Raw genomic sequence first — 14,201 nt, 5'->3', positions numbered from 1 at the left:
GTCTCCCAGAGCCCGGCTGCGGCCACTTGTGCGATCCGGGCCGTACTGCAGCCGCCCGGGCCCTTTCCGCACAATGAGCCGTAAGTTTACTGTCACCTCGCTGCCCCCAGCAGGGCCCGCGGGGACTCCAGATCGAGAGTCCCACCGGGATTCGGCCGCTGAGATCCTCCACCTCTCAGGGGAAGACGCCAAAGGTAGAGGCCGCAGGGGGCGGGGCCTGCCGGAGTGGGCGGGGCGACAGAGGGGGTGTGACCACGGTGGGCGTGTCTTCTGTTGGGGGGGTGGGGCGCCCAGAGGCGCGCCAGAGAAGGGAGACCTAGGGGAGAAGGAGGGAGGAGGGTTGGGAAATTGTGAATGAGGGGACAGATTCGAAGTGGGCGGGGCCAAGGGAAGAAATCGAGATTAGGAGCGAAGCGGTGGCCCTTGTGATGGAGGGATAGGGTCAAGGGGTGCTGGGCTGGAGGACACTAAAAGGGCGGGGTCATCTCGGGAAGGAGGCGGGACCAGAGGGCAGAAGGTGGAACCAGGGAAAGGGGTGGGCGGTGTGATTAAGGATTGGGTCCAGAGCCAATGGGAGGAGGCAGGACTAGGTCGGTTTGGGGGCAGAAAAGGGCAGGACCAGAGGGTAGGTAGTTGGGCCTGGAGGATAGAGGTGGGGTTGAGGGCGGGAGGAAAAAATGAGTTCGGGTCGCTGAGTCAGGTGCTGGGTCATTGGTGCCTGGAGGATCCTGCAATCCTCGACCTCCCTGGAAGCATCGTGGACAGCACCAGGCATCCCGGGCAGGAGATGGGAGAAAGGGAAGCTGGTTTAGACCTTCGGCAGCTAGATCCTGGGAAGATCCTGTGGGGACTCCAGTCCCAACCCTCAGGGACCCACTTAACTCCCTCTGCTCCAGGTCCAGAAGGGCTGAGTGGAGCCAGTTAAGGAGGGATTGGGGGCGTCTTCCTTAACGGCCCAGTGCAGTGGTCTTGCAATGAAAGTTACACGCAGAGTACAGAAGAGAGAAGATGGGCGGGATCCTTTTGGCCTTCAGTAAAGAGTTAATATCTTGGATACACACACAGTCTCCTCCGTAGAGGGCACTTGTCAGGGGGCACTTGCCACTCAGGTCTGGAAGGAACGTAGTTAAGTCGGCTTGGATGGCTCCCCGAAGAGCCTCCCCGGACCGCTAGGGGCCGCTGCTGAGCCACAGGTGAGCTCACACTGACTCCAGCAAAACCAAGCACCGAAACCCCTTCTAGGCCCTTTAGAGATTTCTTTGGCGAATCCTCTCATTGTATAGATGAGTAGACTGAGGCCTAGATTTCCACAGGGCTGCAGCCCGTGAACCAAAGGCTTCCTGGACGTGGCCACTCAGATTTCTTGGGCTCCTTCCACTCTTCATCTTTCCCATAATCTGTCTGCCCCCGTTCTCTTTTCATGAATGTCCTTACCATCTTTCCAAATTTAGAAGTCAGAACTCCTGGAGACATTCTCAATGTCTCCTTTTACCTTCCCAATGAGGGTCATCACCTCTTGACCACTCCGCCTCGAAAACTCCTGAATCTGGCCACATCTTTCCTCCTTGTCGCCATTACCGTGGTCCAAACCTCTCTCCATTGTCTCTCACAAGGCCTTTACTTTTTTCACTGGTCTTCCACCTCCAACCCTACCCTAATCCCCCTCCACAAAGCTCCCCATTGCTCGTAGGATAAAGGCTAAACCCTTTAGTCTGTTATTCAAACTTTTTCCTCATGGGCTCCTGGTATACCTGTCTGTGTTCATCTCCCCACCTCCAGTAGCCAGGGAAACTCCTACTCACTCTGTAAGTTATAGCTCATTTAGCCTGTTCTGAAAAGCTTTCCATCTTCGCTCACTCTCAGGGAGAAGCAGTCATTCCTCTTCTGCCCACCCCCTGCACCATTAGAACACATGTCTCAATGGATGAAAGTTACTTACTTGTGTATCTCCTGCATCTTAAGGGCAGGAACCACATCCTTTTTAAAATGTTATTTTTTATTATATTAATTTTATTTACTTATTTACTCTTAATTAAGGTATAGTTGACATACAATATTATGTTCCTTTTAGGTATACAATATAATGATTTGACATTTATATATGTCTTACAAAGTGATCACCACAATAAATCTAGTAACCATTAGTCACTGTACAAAGTTATTACAATGTTATTGACTATATTCCCTCTGCTGTACATTACATCTCTGTGACATTTATTTTGTACCTCTTAATCTCCTTTACTTTTTTCACCAGTCCCCTCCATCCCGCTTCCCTCTGGTAACCATCAGTTTGTTCTCTGTATTTGAATCTGTTTCTGTCTTGTCTTTTTGTTGTTGTTCCTTTGTTTTTGTTTTGTTTTTAGATTTTACATATAAGTGAAATCATAATTTATCTTTCTCTATCTGACTTATTTCACTTAGCATAATACCCTCTAGGTCCAACCATGTTGTTGCAAATAGCAAGATTTTATTCTTTTTTTATGGCTGAGTAGAGACCATTTCATTTTATCTTTGTGTTCTGAATTCCAAGCTCACAGCCTGGCACTTAGCGGGGGCTTAATGCTCATCAGATGAGAGGGGGAGTGGCAGTAGGCTCCTACTTCTCCTACCCTTGCCTTCTCTCCTCTCTTCCCTCACCCCCTGGCCTGAGAATAAGATGCTCTCTTTCTCATTTTGGCTTTCAGTTTTGGATGTGCAGGTGTGTGCACAAACTGGATGTAAATCTGGAAAGCTGTGTGCCTATGACAGAGGCAGTGTGTGTTGTGTGTCTTTGTGTCTTGAGGGAGGAGCATCCCACGCTAGCTCTGATGACCCATGAGGTGGTCAGTGAGTCAGTGCTTATGTGTGTCACTGTATGCCATTGTGTTGATAGGCATGTTGATGTGTGTATTTCTGTATCTATCTGTGGCGTGAGTACTTGTGTGCTGAGTTTATTGTAAGTTCTATCTTGAGAATGATTGGGGTGACTTTTAACCTTTTAGGCCCTGATACAGCCTCCAGTACCTCCTCCTTGGTATGTCTGCATGGGGAACCGGACAAGGGCTCCCTAGGGGAACCAGATATTTGATGGTATCTTTCCCATAGCTATTCTTGTATCAGCCCTCTGGCCCTAGGGAGGTACTCTTCCCACCTCCTGTCCTCACCTAGACCCACAAGGAGGGATGGCAGCATGTGCCTGGTGGGGGAAGACTTAGGGGAGGTTTTGCATGTCACTTGTATATGAGCATTGTCTTTCATTCTGGACCAGAGGAGTAGAGTTTGTCCCTGGAGTTGCTTCCTGCTGCCAGGAGATCAGCTATAGGTGGGAACATAACTTACCGGGGCGAAAGAAGCAAGTCAGAGGCTGAGCTTCGAATCAACTACTAACCCTGGGCTGCAGCCCCTATGCCTCAGCTGTCTCATCTGTACCGTGGGAAGACTGGGACTTACTTGGCTAGAGAGAAGTGGACCTGACCAGTTGTTACAACTCTGAACTACTCTCCTGTCCCTTTATACCACTCTCTGCTTTGCTTGTTTCTCATGGAGGAAGACAGAGCATTCTTGGGATGTATCTCCATAGAGTGAGAGGGAGTCAACTTATGCTAGGGGGATGGAGCAAGACCACAATATAGCCCATCTACGCTCTAGTTCGGGCTCTGTGTGTGGCCTTGGGCACATTGCTTCCTCTCTCTGGGCCTTAATTCTTTCATCTGTATTATAAAGGAGTTGAACAGGAAACTATATGAGGGTTTTTATAGCCAAAAAAATGCTAAGATTCTTTGATTATCTAGAAGGGTGAAGTTCTCTGCCTCTCCCATACCCAAACCTCATGTTTCAGTCTCTCTATCTATAAATTGAGACAAATGACACTGGGTTATTGGTATAAATATCTGATCTGGAGCACTCCAATCTGCCTAAGGAGTGCTCCAGTTAACCCCTCCTCAAGCCGGAGCTAAGAACCTCACTGCCCAGTACCTCAGCCCAAGGTGAGCCCTGGGAATCTCCATGGCAACAAACTGGTTATGAACGGGGCTGCAGTTGCCATGGTGACGGGCTCCTCGAGCTCTCTCTCTCACTCTCTCTCTCCCCCCCTTCATCTCCCCTTCCCGCTTCTCAATGAACCAGAATGAACTGCAGGCCCCAGTTCTCCAGGTGGGGTTGGGGTGGGAGGTGGTCACAGTGAGAAGGGGGTTTAGATTGAAAAAGAGGGAAGATGGGCTGAATCTGTAGGGGAATAGGGGGCTGTTGGGGTGCCATTGTCATAGTGACAGAGCTGCAGCCTGTTAATTAAGCCCCCGGTTGCCACGGAGACGATGGTGGTTGACGTGCTCTGCAGCGAGCCCTGTATGTGGGGTGTGCTGTGCTCTGGACTCATCAATTCACTGAGGGTTTTGGGTCTGGAGGACAGGGAATGCAGGTGGGGGAAGAAAAGGCTGAAGGAGGGAGTTCAGGGCCATGGCTCTGTGAGGTCAGAGCTGGGGGTGGGTAGGTTAGGTCATGGAGTAATGATACATAGATAAGGATGCACAGAGATTGAATCACTAAGAGGAACACTATGCCTGCCTCCTGTGGAAAGAGGACCCAGTCTGGTGGCTCCAGCTTCCTCCAAAGAGCTCCTCATTCTGTTTCAGTGGATAGATCCTTAAACTGGAGGTTGGAATCTGGATTCTAGTCCCCAGTCTGCTGAAGAAAATTTGCACCATCCCATTTCTAGACTCCAATTTCCCCATAAATGGGAAGTGGTAAAAATAATTTATAAAGTTGCTTCCAATTCCCAAATCCTGATACTTAGGAGGCAGCTTCTCTGAACTTCTTTTTCTTTTCTCTCTGAGAAGTATAAGGCGGGAGGGGGGATCATTTTTCGAGACTCAGAGTTCAAAAATAGGACCCTGCTCAGCTCTGCATTTTGTGTGACTTTCATGAGAGGGTTCCCCCAGCCCCAGATCTTCCTAGGGCACTGTGTGGGGATGGGGTGCTGAGCTGGACACCATGTTCCTGGGGCTCAGGGCTGAAGGACACCTCACTGGTGACCTTATTGGCCAAGCCAGGCTGGCAGTGAAGGAGATGCCTGCAACATATTTGCTCAAAGCTTCACTTCAGAATGTTGGCCTGGGGCCAGAATAGGGACCCATCTCCTTGAGAGGTGGAGGGTGTGAATTGAAGGTCTGGGGTCTCCCACTGGGGCCATGTCCTCACTTCCTGGGCTCCTCAGGAAGGGCTCTGTGGCATTAGTTGGAGATAAATGGAGAGAACACTAAGAGTTTTCAGAGAGGGAAGAAGTTCCAGGGATTATGAAACCTAACCCTTTAATTTTACAGATGGAGATACAGAATCCCTAAGAGAGGGTCTCTGTTTTGCCCAGGGGTACTCAGAGTTTTGGGGCAGAGGACAGGATGGCACCATTATCTCCCAAGTCCCAAGTGCCTTGTAAGATATGAGCTATGGTGAGGGTGGACAGATGGGGTACCCAGGGGAGGAGGAGTCACTCCTTCCTTCACCTGTACTCCCTTGGGACCTAGGTTTCCTCTGTGGATGAGCTCAGTTGTGGAGTGGCCAGGGCTCTGGACCACAAATGAAGGGAAATATTTCCCATGAGAACATCCCAGTTCTAGGATTGCTGAAAAAATCTCAGCATTTAATTTATTTCACAACACTCCCCAGGCAAGCATACTACCATACTACCTGTTTTTACTATGTTACCTTCTCAACAGAGTAGTGGAAAACCGTAATACTGCTGCTGCTGGTAGTGGTGGTTGTGTGTGTGTGTGTGTGTGTGTGTGTGTGTGTGTGTAGTGGAGTGCTTAGAAGTTCTTGAACACTGGCCTATATACCTGGAATCTTTTTAACCCCTGTCACCAATCCAAACTCATCTCACTTTTTGTGGTTTTTTCTCTGGGAAAGCCAAGACCAATTTCCACACCTGTCTGGATAGTTAGCTCTCCAGCCTTACAGTCCTTCCAGTGTCTGCAGAACCCCGTGGCAATGATACCTTATTGGTGGACCCCTCAGAGGCCCTTTTCAGTCAGTTGCTGAGGATTCCGTGGTTGACTCGACTTGAAGCCACTGACAAATGTGTAAAGGGGAATCTGAGCAGCAGGCCCCTGTCCATGGTTCTCAAAACTCACGTTCTGGAACCGGTTCTCCATTCATATGGATGGCTTTTGAGGACCCTTGAAGGTCTTCTGGGCCAACCCTCAGTTCCAAGCTAAGAGACCACTCCAATCTAGCACCTCTGATGCCTGAGCACAAGAAAAGGGAAAGCTCGTTTCAGACGCAGTCCCTGTTCCTTTCTTTTAGTAGCCAAGAATCAGAGGTGCTGAGCAGTGTGGATGTGATTGTATCCTTGTCCCCTCTTTTGGAAGCAGAGCCAGGTTAAAAAGAGGTTATGTTGAGGAGAAGAGTCCTAAACTGCAATTAGGTAACCTGGATCTTAGACCAAGTTCTGTCATTCACTAGCATTGTGTCCACAGGAAGTCATTTATTTTTCCTCTTTGAACCTTAACTTCCTCATCTGTAAAATGAAAGCTGTGCATTAGACAAGATGATCGATGCCGTTCCTTCCACCCCTGGAAATCTCCTGGAACTTAGAGGGTTAGTGTGGGGGGCTAAGTTGAGTTTGGATTCTAGGGGTGTTCAGGGGTCCCAGGAAATCAAGGTTTTTGGGAGCCTGTGTCAGGGAAGGGGGAGATACACAGACAGCATGTCAGCTCTGGAATCCTCAGAAAGCAATCCTGGATTAGGGGATTAGACACTACCGCCCCAGGAGAAAATCTGATTCCAAACAGACAGGCGGCCTCATTTCCCCATCCCCCACTCTGTCCCTAGCTTGCCTCCGACTGGCCTGCCTTCCCTAGAGGCTGCACCATCCCTGATGGGGAGTTAGCACTCCCTGGAACCTCACTGCTGCTTTCTCTCCTCTTCACTACGTCTCCTTCCTAGGGTCATTCTACATTTAGAGGGTCTGTGTCCATGGACTCCAGGTATTTGTCTTGGGAGTGAGATGCTATGAGATGCTAGGACTCTTGTCAGTCTAAGCACAATGAGAGGGTTCACTGTGACTCCTCAGGCTCTACTCCTCTCATTTTAAGACTGGATGAGCCAGAAGGTTCAGCTCAGTGACCCTAAATCCCCCTGGGAGCAGCACAGTGCTTCATTCAGTTAAGGCCTCTGGCCTTTACACATCCCTAGCTCCAACCACTTGAACAGCGATAAGGGAGAGGGTCTGATTCTCCACCCCGCTTCAGGGCTGGCCTCCCCTGCTTTGCAAACAGGCTCCCTAGGGACCCATATTCCATGGTGCTTCACCCCCTTCATCTCAGTTCCCCTCATCTTCCCCCTAGGGGTCACCCCAGACCCCCAGCCAGGCAGCCGCTTTGGGGCCGCTTCCCGGTGGCCGCGACCTAGTTCCCTGCCGTTATTTTTAGGGCGCAGGATGGCACCTGCCCACGTGCCGGCCCCGCCTGCGCCGGAGAGTGGGGGGCGGGCGGAGCTGCGTCTGCTCAAGGGAGGCGAGGCCCGGTCTCCCGCAGCACCCCCTCTTTCCCACTCGTGCACACCCTTAGTTTTAGTGCGAGGGGGCCTCCAGGCACGCTCCGCCTGCCCCTAGTCCCCTCTTCTTCCCTCCCGCTCTCCGCGGCCCCCCCAAACCCCGCCAGTGGCTCACGCCTTCTGCATACGGGATGAGGTGAGCAGCGCCGCCGCTGAGAGGGGGCGCGCGCGGGTGTGAGCGTGTGTCCGTGTGCGAGTGTGTGTGCGCCGGGCGGGCGGGCACTGCAGTTTCTTCCTCCGTGGAACGGAGAGCGAGAGAGCTAGAACGAACGAGAGAGCGGAGAAGGCGGGCAGAGGGGAGCGGGCGAGGCGGCGCAGCCTTCCCCCCGGCCCGGCGCCGCGCCGCCACCATGCTAAACAACCTGACGGACTGCGAGGACGGCGATGGGGGAGCCAACCCCGGTAAGCAGCGGTCCGGGGGCGGCAAGGGAGGGGGCGGCGAGGAGAGGAGGCAGCTCTGGGGTTGGAGGCAGAGCGGGGGCCGCCTCATTCAGAGGCTGGGATTGACCGGGGCGGTGGGCGCCCGCGGCGGCCTGGAACCTTGCTCCATTGGAATGCGCCAGGCGCTGTCCGAGGTGCTGGAATGTGCCGCGCCAGGGGCAGGGCTGGGGACTGAGGGGTTGCCGTTACCCACAGCTTGGGAGGCAGACGTGGGTTAACCAAGCGGGGGAGGCGGTGGGAAGGGGATGGAAGAGCTAGAATGGGCTGACGTGCAGCTCGACGGGCGAAGGAGGGCTCCTTTCCCTGAGAAGGGACCCCAGCGTCCTGGCGCAGAGCGTTGACCCTTGGGGCTGGGGCCGGGGGGAGGGCGGGGGGGCGCAGTCTGCTGCAGTCCCTCGCTCTGAGACTTCCAGCCGAAAGGTGGGGGGAAGGTTCCTATGTGGAGTTGGAGCCATATGACGGCCCCCGTCTGGGCTGCGGTGTCTCCTTAAGAGGACACTTGGTGCAATCCAGGCCCCCTCCCCCAAAGCTACCCGAGGTCCGATCTCAGACTGAAGCGTACCTCTCCCGGAGATTTTGAGCTCTACTTTGCAGAATCTCTCTCTCCCTCTCACGTCCCCGTGGGTTTCTATTCAGGACGGGAAGCAAGATCACCCTTCTTTCTTCCCTCTTTCCCTTTCCTCTCTGTACCCTGAGATGGCAATGAGGTTTCCAGGGCGGGGCAGGGGGGAGTCTTTCTAGTCAGCTTTGCTAGCTTCTCCAGTAAGGCCTCGGGAATGGGGATTCCAGCTGCTGAATCCCCAGCACCGCGTCGCGACACTGCGGACGCGCTGCGGTGGGTGCGGAGACTTGCTAGGAGCCGAGGGGCTTGGAGCAAGTCCTTTCGCTGCTCCGACTCTCCCCCGCCCCCCTCCGCGGTGTTTCTGCTCCGAGGTCTTTGGGGCCAGCCACCCCCTCGGGCTCCCAGGCCCCCCGCCGCCCCCCAGCGGTCTCAGCCATCCATCACGGCTGTCAGCCGCCCCCAGCCCCCACCCTCCAGCGGCGCTGCGTCCCCTGCGCACTAGCGCGCCTCCCGCGCTAGCTGCCTGCGCTCAGTGCCTTCAAACGCTCCCCTGGGTACTGCTTGACTCTCTGGGCCGAGATTTCTGCAGACGTCCCTAGGGGATGGCTGAAAGTTCCTAAGGGTTGAAACAGCAGGGTCTTCCAGGGACTGGCAGCCTTAACTTGAAGTCCTTAGGATCCTGGATCCGAGTCAGAGCCAGGTGCCCTCTTGGGAAAGCTGTGGACAACAGGGTCCCCGATCCTTTGTCTGAGACCCCCCTCTTCTTCCCTAGGGCTGAGTGGTATCCAGGGATATTAACTACTGGCTCTCCAGCTCATTTCTTGCCCCAGTGACACTGGGGTCGCCTCATCCCGCAGCCGCCCTGCTCCCCAGCAGCTTGGGCTGCCAGAGAGGGGGTTTTGGCTAAGTGAAGTCTGCAGCAGCACTAGGCATCTCAACTTGGTGCCCAAAGAATGAAGGGGAGCCATTTCCACTTGGAATCCCCTTCAGATGCTTCCACACTGGGGACAGGGGCTCAACATGAGAGATAATCTTTCTGCTCCCCCAGACAAGGGATATATGGTCTGATCCCCTAGCCCTTGCTTCCTCTACCCTGAGGTTGGTACTTTACAGGGCCTGGGGGTTTCCAGGGGGTCTCAGGAAGCCTGAAAAAGAGGTATCTATGTGTGTGGAGCAGGAGTCAAAATAGGAGTTCCCTTCAGTTACACCCCTTCCTCATTAGTTTCTAGACTCTGAATGTAGAGGGCCCATCTGAAGACCTCTCCCTCTATAGTCTGGAACAGAGTGGCCAGGACCCAGATCAGGCGTTTTGGGTCCCAGAGAGAAGGCCTCCCAGAGGCAACTGGAAATGGTGGTTGGGGGCTTTAAGAACCTGCTGGGCTTGAAGGTAGAGAGAACCCCTAGCATTTCTCATCCTAAATTCCTGGGGATATGGGGTGGGGGGACCTGGGTTCTGACCTCAGGGAGGTGGGAATGGCCTGAGTAAGAGGGCTCCTCTGGACTAAAGAAGAATCCAAGAATATTATCTCTGGCCCCAAGTCTCCTTTCCTCTTGGGGTCTGACGCCCGCCCCCACTACCCCAATCTGGCTTGGGGATTCCCCCAGGCCTGGCCCCAGGCCCCCCAGGGGGAGGCTCCTTGCCGGTGCTGCTCTCCTGTTTCCTTCCCCGGAGCTCTGGCCGCCGCAGCTTAATTGAAAGCCGATTCGGGCTGAGAGCTCCCAAGGGGCGGGGTGTGTGTGTGGGGGGGGGGCGGGGGCGGAGAGGGCTCAGCCTCAGTCTGGCCCTGCCTCTCTTGCGCGCCACTCTGCGCTCCCCCATCACCCGGACTCCTGGCTCCAGGGGAATCAGGGCGAGATTCCCCTTCTCAGTCCCGCTCCTTTGAGAACTCATGAAGCTCACCCACCCTTCCTACTCGCCTTCTCCGCACCCCCGCCCCACCCTTCCATAACTAGTGAGCCCGGCGTTCTGGGAGAGGACGAAATCAACCCTGGCAGACCAGGCCAAGAGTCTGGAGACCAGTCCAGTAAGAGGGTGGAAAGGCGGGACCCAGAACAAGCCTACCGAACCGCCCCCTCCCCTGCCCTCATCTCCTGGCTGCGATCCGGCCCAGAGTCTGGCTCTGCGCTGCGCGCCGCGTTACATAAGCGCCTGCGGGCGCGTGGCCGGCTCCGCGCAGCGCTCTCTGCCTGCGCGGTCGCCTTGGAGACAGGCTTGGGGGTACCTAGTTGCGGGGTCTCCAACCAGGACGCCCCCTTCCTGCCCTGCATTCGTCCCGGGCCCCATGAAGGAGGAGAGGCTTGGGAAGAGGCCTGAAAGGCAGAGAAGAGAGGCTTTCATATGGTTGTCTGGGCATGAGAGCGGAATCCCCGGGGAGAAGGGCCCAGTCCAGGTGGGCCCACAAAAGACAGGGTCCATAAATCTTGCAGCTGGGAGAGGGGTGTGCGATGGGGCATCTGGGCTGGGTGGGGCACCACGTATATTAATAATAATGGTAATAGTAACAGCACTAGCTACACTATGTGCGAGTCATACCCAATAGGCATTATTTCACTTAATCCCCATCCTACAAATTAACCATGATTATTATCTCTTTGCGAAGGAGGAAACTGAGGCTTGGAATTTAAGTGACTTGCCCAACCTGTCAACCCAGCAGGTGAAGCTGGGACTGGGATCTAAATCTTGACTCCAGCCTTTTTTTTTTTTCTTTTTCTTTTTTAACCATTAAGAAATTTGTTCTCATCTTATCATCATTCAACCCCAGTAGTTCTCACCATAGTGAGATGAGAACTCGAGGCATCTTGTTAGCATTTTCAAAGGAGAATGAACCCACCTAACTTTTATTTCTCCTGTTCTCTGGCTCCGGATAGCTCTTCCAAGGCACTGGGGTCAAGAAGGAAGCCTGGGGGTATTTACTTACAAAGACTTTTCCTGAGCACCTATTACTAGCTGGGCTTCCACTGGGAGGATGGGTCTGTTATTCCCAGGAATTCTTATATGTGAAGAGAAGAAAGAGTGAATGGTGGCCCCCTGTTTGGGGACCAGGAGTACCTGGCTTGATGGACGAGGTGGAAGTGATGGCAGGAGTCAGTGAGTGGTGGATTCCTTTGAGCAGTTGAGGCTCCGCTTCTTTCTCCTTTCAGAATTTAGAGTCAGGATGAGATTGGATTAATAAAAAGTCATGTCTGGGAGTGGACCCTGGCTGGGAGACTAAGGCAAGTTTCCAGGAGGTAGGGAGAAGGATGGGGAGGATTCAGACAGATGTAGAGAGTGAGAGATAGCATGCGGTAGCTATTGATTTATTTCAGGTGACAGGTGTGAGGACAGGTAATTCAGAATATGTAGGGCCTCAGCTGCACTCAGGATTTTGTCATCGAAGAGTTTCTGTAGGGTCTAGAAAGATGTCTACTGCTGGGACTCAGCCCTGGCACTGAGCAAGGGTGATGGCTGGAGCTAAGGGAATGTGCCTGTGGGGTTCCCTTATATCTCTTTGAAAGGACCCTCTCCTTGATGCCCAAGAGACTTCTGCTTTGGGCGAGCTCATCCAGGTGCACGGTTTCACACACTTCCTACACATCTTTTTATGGGTTTCTCCCATCTATTTCTTCTGCCCAGCCTCTCTCCTAGGTCTCAGACTGGTCCATATATCCAAGTGGCTTCTGGACTTATTCAGTTGAGCATCTTACAGTGCTTCACTCTCAATCAAATTCAGCTTCTTCCCCACCCCCCAATCTCCTCCTTTCCCATTTATTAAATGACACCATGACCCACCCATTATCCATGCTAGAAACCCAAGGCATTATCCTAGAGTCCTCTTTTCTCCATCTCCAAACATCTGGCATAGAAATATGTGCCAATAATTCCTGAATCTGTTCATTGTCCTGCATTGCTCTCATCTGGGTCATCATCAGCTTTTGCCTGGATTACTGAAAGTCCCTAACTAGCTTTTATATTCTTCATCTAAAGGCCAGAGTGATTGCTGTAAAACACAAGTCTGTTCATGGCACTTCTTTGCCTGAAACGCTTCGATGACTTCCCATCGCCATCTGGATGAGGTCCCAAATCTTTAACATGGCCTAAGTGTGTAAGGACCCAGCCCACACTTACCGTCCCCAGGCCCATCTTTTCACATGCCACCCCTTATCCTTCAGGTCTCCCTGCTCCCACACACCTCCCTCAGACCCCAGCCAGATCCAACTTCTTTCAGCTCCTCCAGCCCACTCTGTTCACTCTCACCTCTGGGCCACCTAACGTGCTCTTCTATCTGCCTGGAACACCCTCCCACTTCCCTCCCAGTCTAGCTCTTACTCATCTTTCAGTTCTCAGCCGACACGTCACTTCCTCTGGGAAGCCTTCCGTGGCCTCCCAGGCTGGGATGAATGCCTCTCTTGTGTTCATACAGTCCCTTTTCCATCTTCTATCACATAACTTACCATTCTGGGTTGGAAGTTCCTGGTAACTGGTTCACTTGCCTTGCCTTTGTGTTCCCTGAGGGCAGGGATGGAATCTTATTTTGTGTTCTACTTCGCCTCCCTCCTGTGCCCATATTGGCACATGGCAGACATCCAGCAAATATATGTTTACTGAAGATGAATAAAGAGCATAGGAGGTGCCAAAGGGGGTCACTTTTCTAAAAAGTGGAGTATCCTTGGAGTCTCAGGCTGTAGTATTCTCTGCCTCCCCCAACCCTGGGAAAAAGCATGCTTCCGCCATAAAATGACAGGATGGGCCCAGTTATGGTCTAAGAGGGGACCCTGGAGAGTCGAGGGTGCCCTGGCAAAGTAGGACCCCCAAGAGCAAGGACACACTCACACATTCATTAAATACCAAGTACATGCCAAGGAGTACACAAGGCTCTTAATACATGCTGTCAACTAAAATTCTGCAGGCAAGGTAGTATTAGTTCCCTTTTTCCGATGTGCAAACCAAGATTCAGAGAGTTAAAGTGGCCACACAGCTGTACTGGCCCAAGCGAGTGGATGACAACCAGTTGGTACCAGGCCCCTGACTCCTCTGCCTTCTCAGGTGATGGCAACCCGAAGGAGAGCAGCCCCTTCATCAACAGCACCGACACAGAGAAGGGAAAGGAGTACGATGGCAAGAACATGGCCCTGTTTGAGGTGGGTTGCTAGGGCCGTTGGACCCACGCACAGTTCATCTCCCCATTCGTCAGGCTCTCCGTCCTTCCCTAGGGAACAGTGCTCTCCTCTCCATCTCTCTGTCAGGGCCGCCTTCTTCCTTGAGCCTCCCACGTCTCTCCTTCTCCTTCACCCCTGCTGCCCCCTCTAGTCATTCTACCATCCTCTTTCCCCGTTCTCCTTGCCTATTCCTCCTCCTTCCCCATCTCATCCCAACCTCAATGGTTTGCCTTCCTAGTCCACATATCTCCCAGCCTCCTACCATCTAGCTCCCTATCCCCTCCTCTAGGCCCCAGTGTCCTAACGATGCTGCCCTCCCTCCACAGGAGGAGATGGACACCAGCCCCATGGTATCCTCCCTGCTCAGTGGCCTGGCCAACTACACCAACCTGCCCCAGGGAAGTAGGGAGCATGAAGAGGCAGAAAACAATGAGGGTGGAAAAAAGAAGCCGGTGCAGGTGAAGGCCTTGGAAAAGAAGGGATGAGAGAGGAAGGCAGAATGGAGGGGAGAAAAGGTGGGGGAGGAAAAATGGAT

The 14,201-nt window shown here is 53.2% G+C and overlaps 1 protein-coding gene across 2 annotated transcripts in view; it reads left to right on the top strand.

The window, feature by feature from the left end:
• Window positions 1–14,201, top strand: part of SLC12A5 (solute carrier family 12 member 5) — a 36,600-nt gene continuing 22,399 nt past the window's right edge. Inside the window, exons 1-3 of one of the 2 annotated variants that reach the window (XM_016152342.2) lie at window positions 1–194; window positions 13,554–13,648; window positions 13,993–14,124. In XM_016152342.2, coding sequence (XP_016007828.1) covers window positions 74–194; window positions 13,554–13,648; window positions 13,993–14,124 — 348 coding nt within the window. In that variant the 5' untranslated portion in view covers window positions 1–73. Of the gene's footprint in view, window positions 195–7,531; window positions 7,930–13,553; window positions 13,649–13,992; window positions 14,125–14,201 lie in introns of those variants that run through there. The other variant, XM_016152343.2, reaches the window with a different exon arrangement.

This window comes from Rousettus aegyptiacus, unplaced genomic scaffold, assembly GCF_014176215.1.
Source record: "Rousettus aegyptiacus isolate mRouAeg1 unplaced genomic scaffold, mRouAeg1.p scaffold_m13_p_12, whole genome shotgun sequence".
Lineage (NCBI taxonomy): Eukaryota > Metazoa > Chordata > Mammalia > Chiroptera > Pteropodidae > Rousettus > Rousettus aegyptiacus.
Note: the sequence above shows the minus strand (reverse complement) of the source record. Positions and strands in the feature narration are given on the sequence as shown.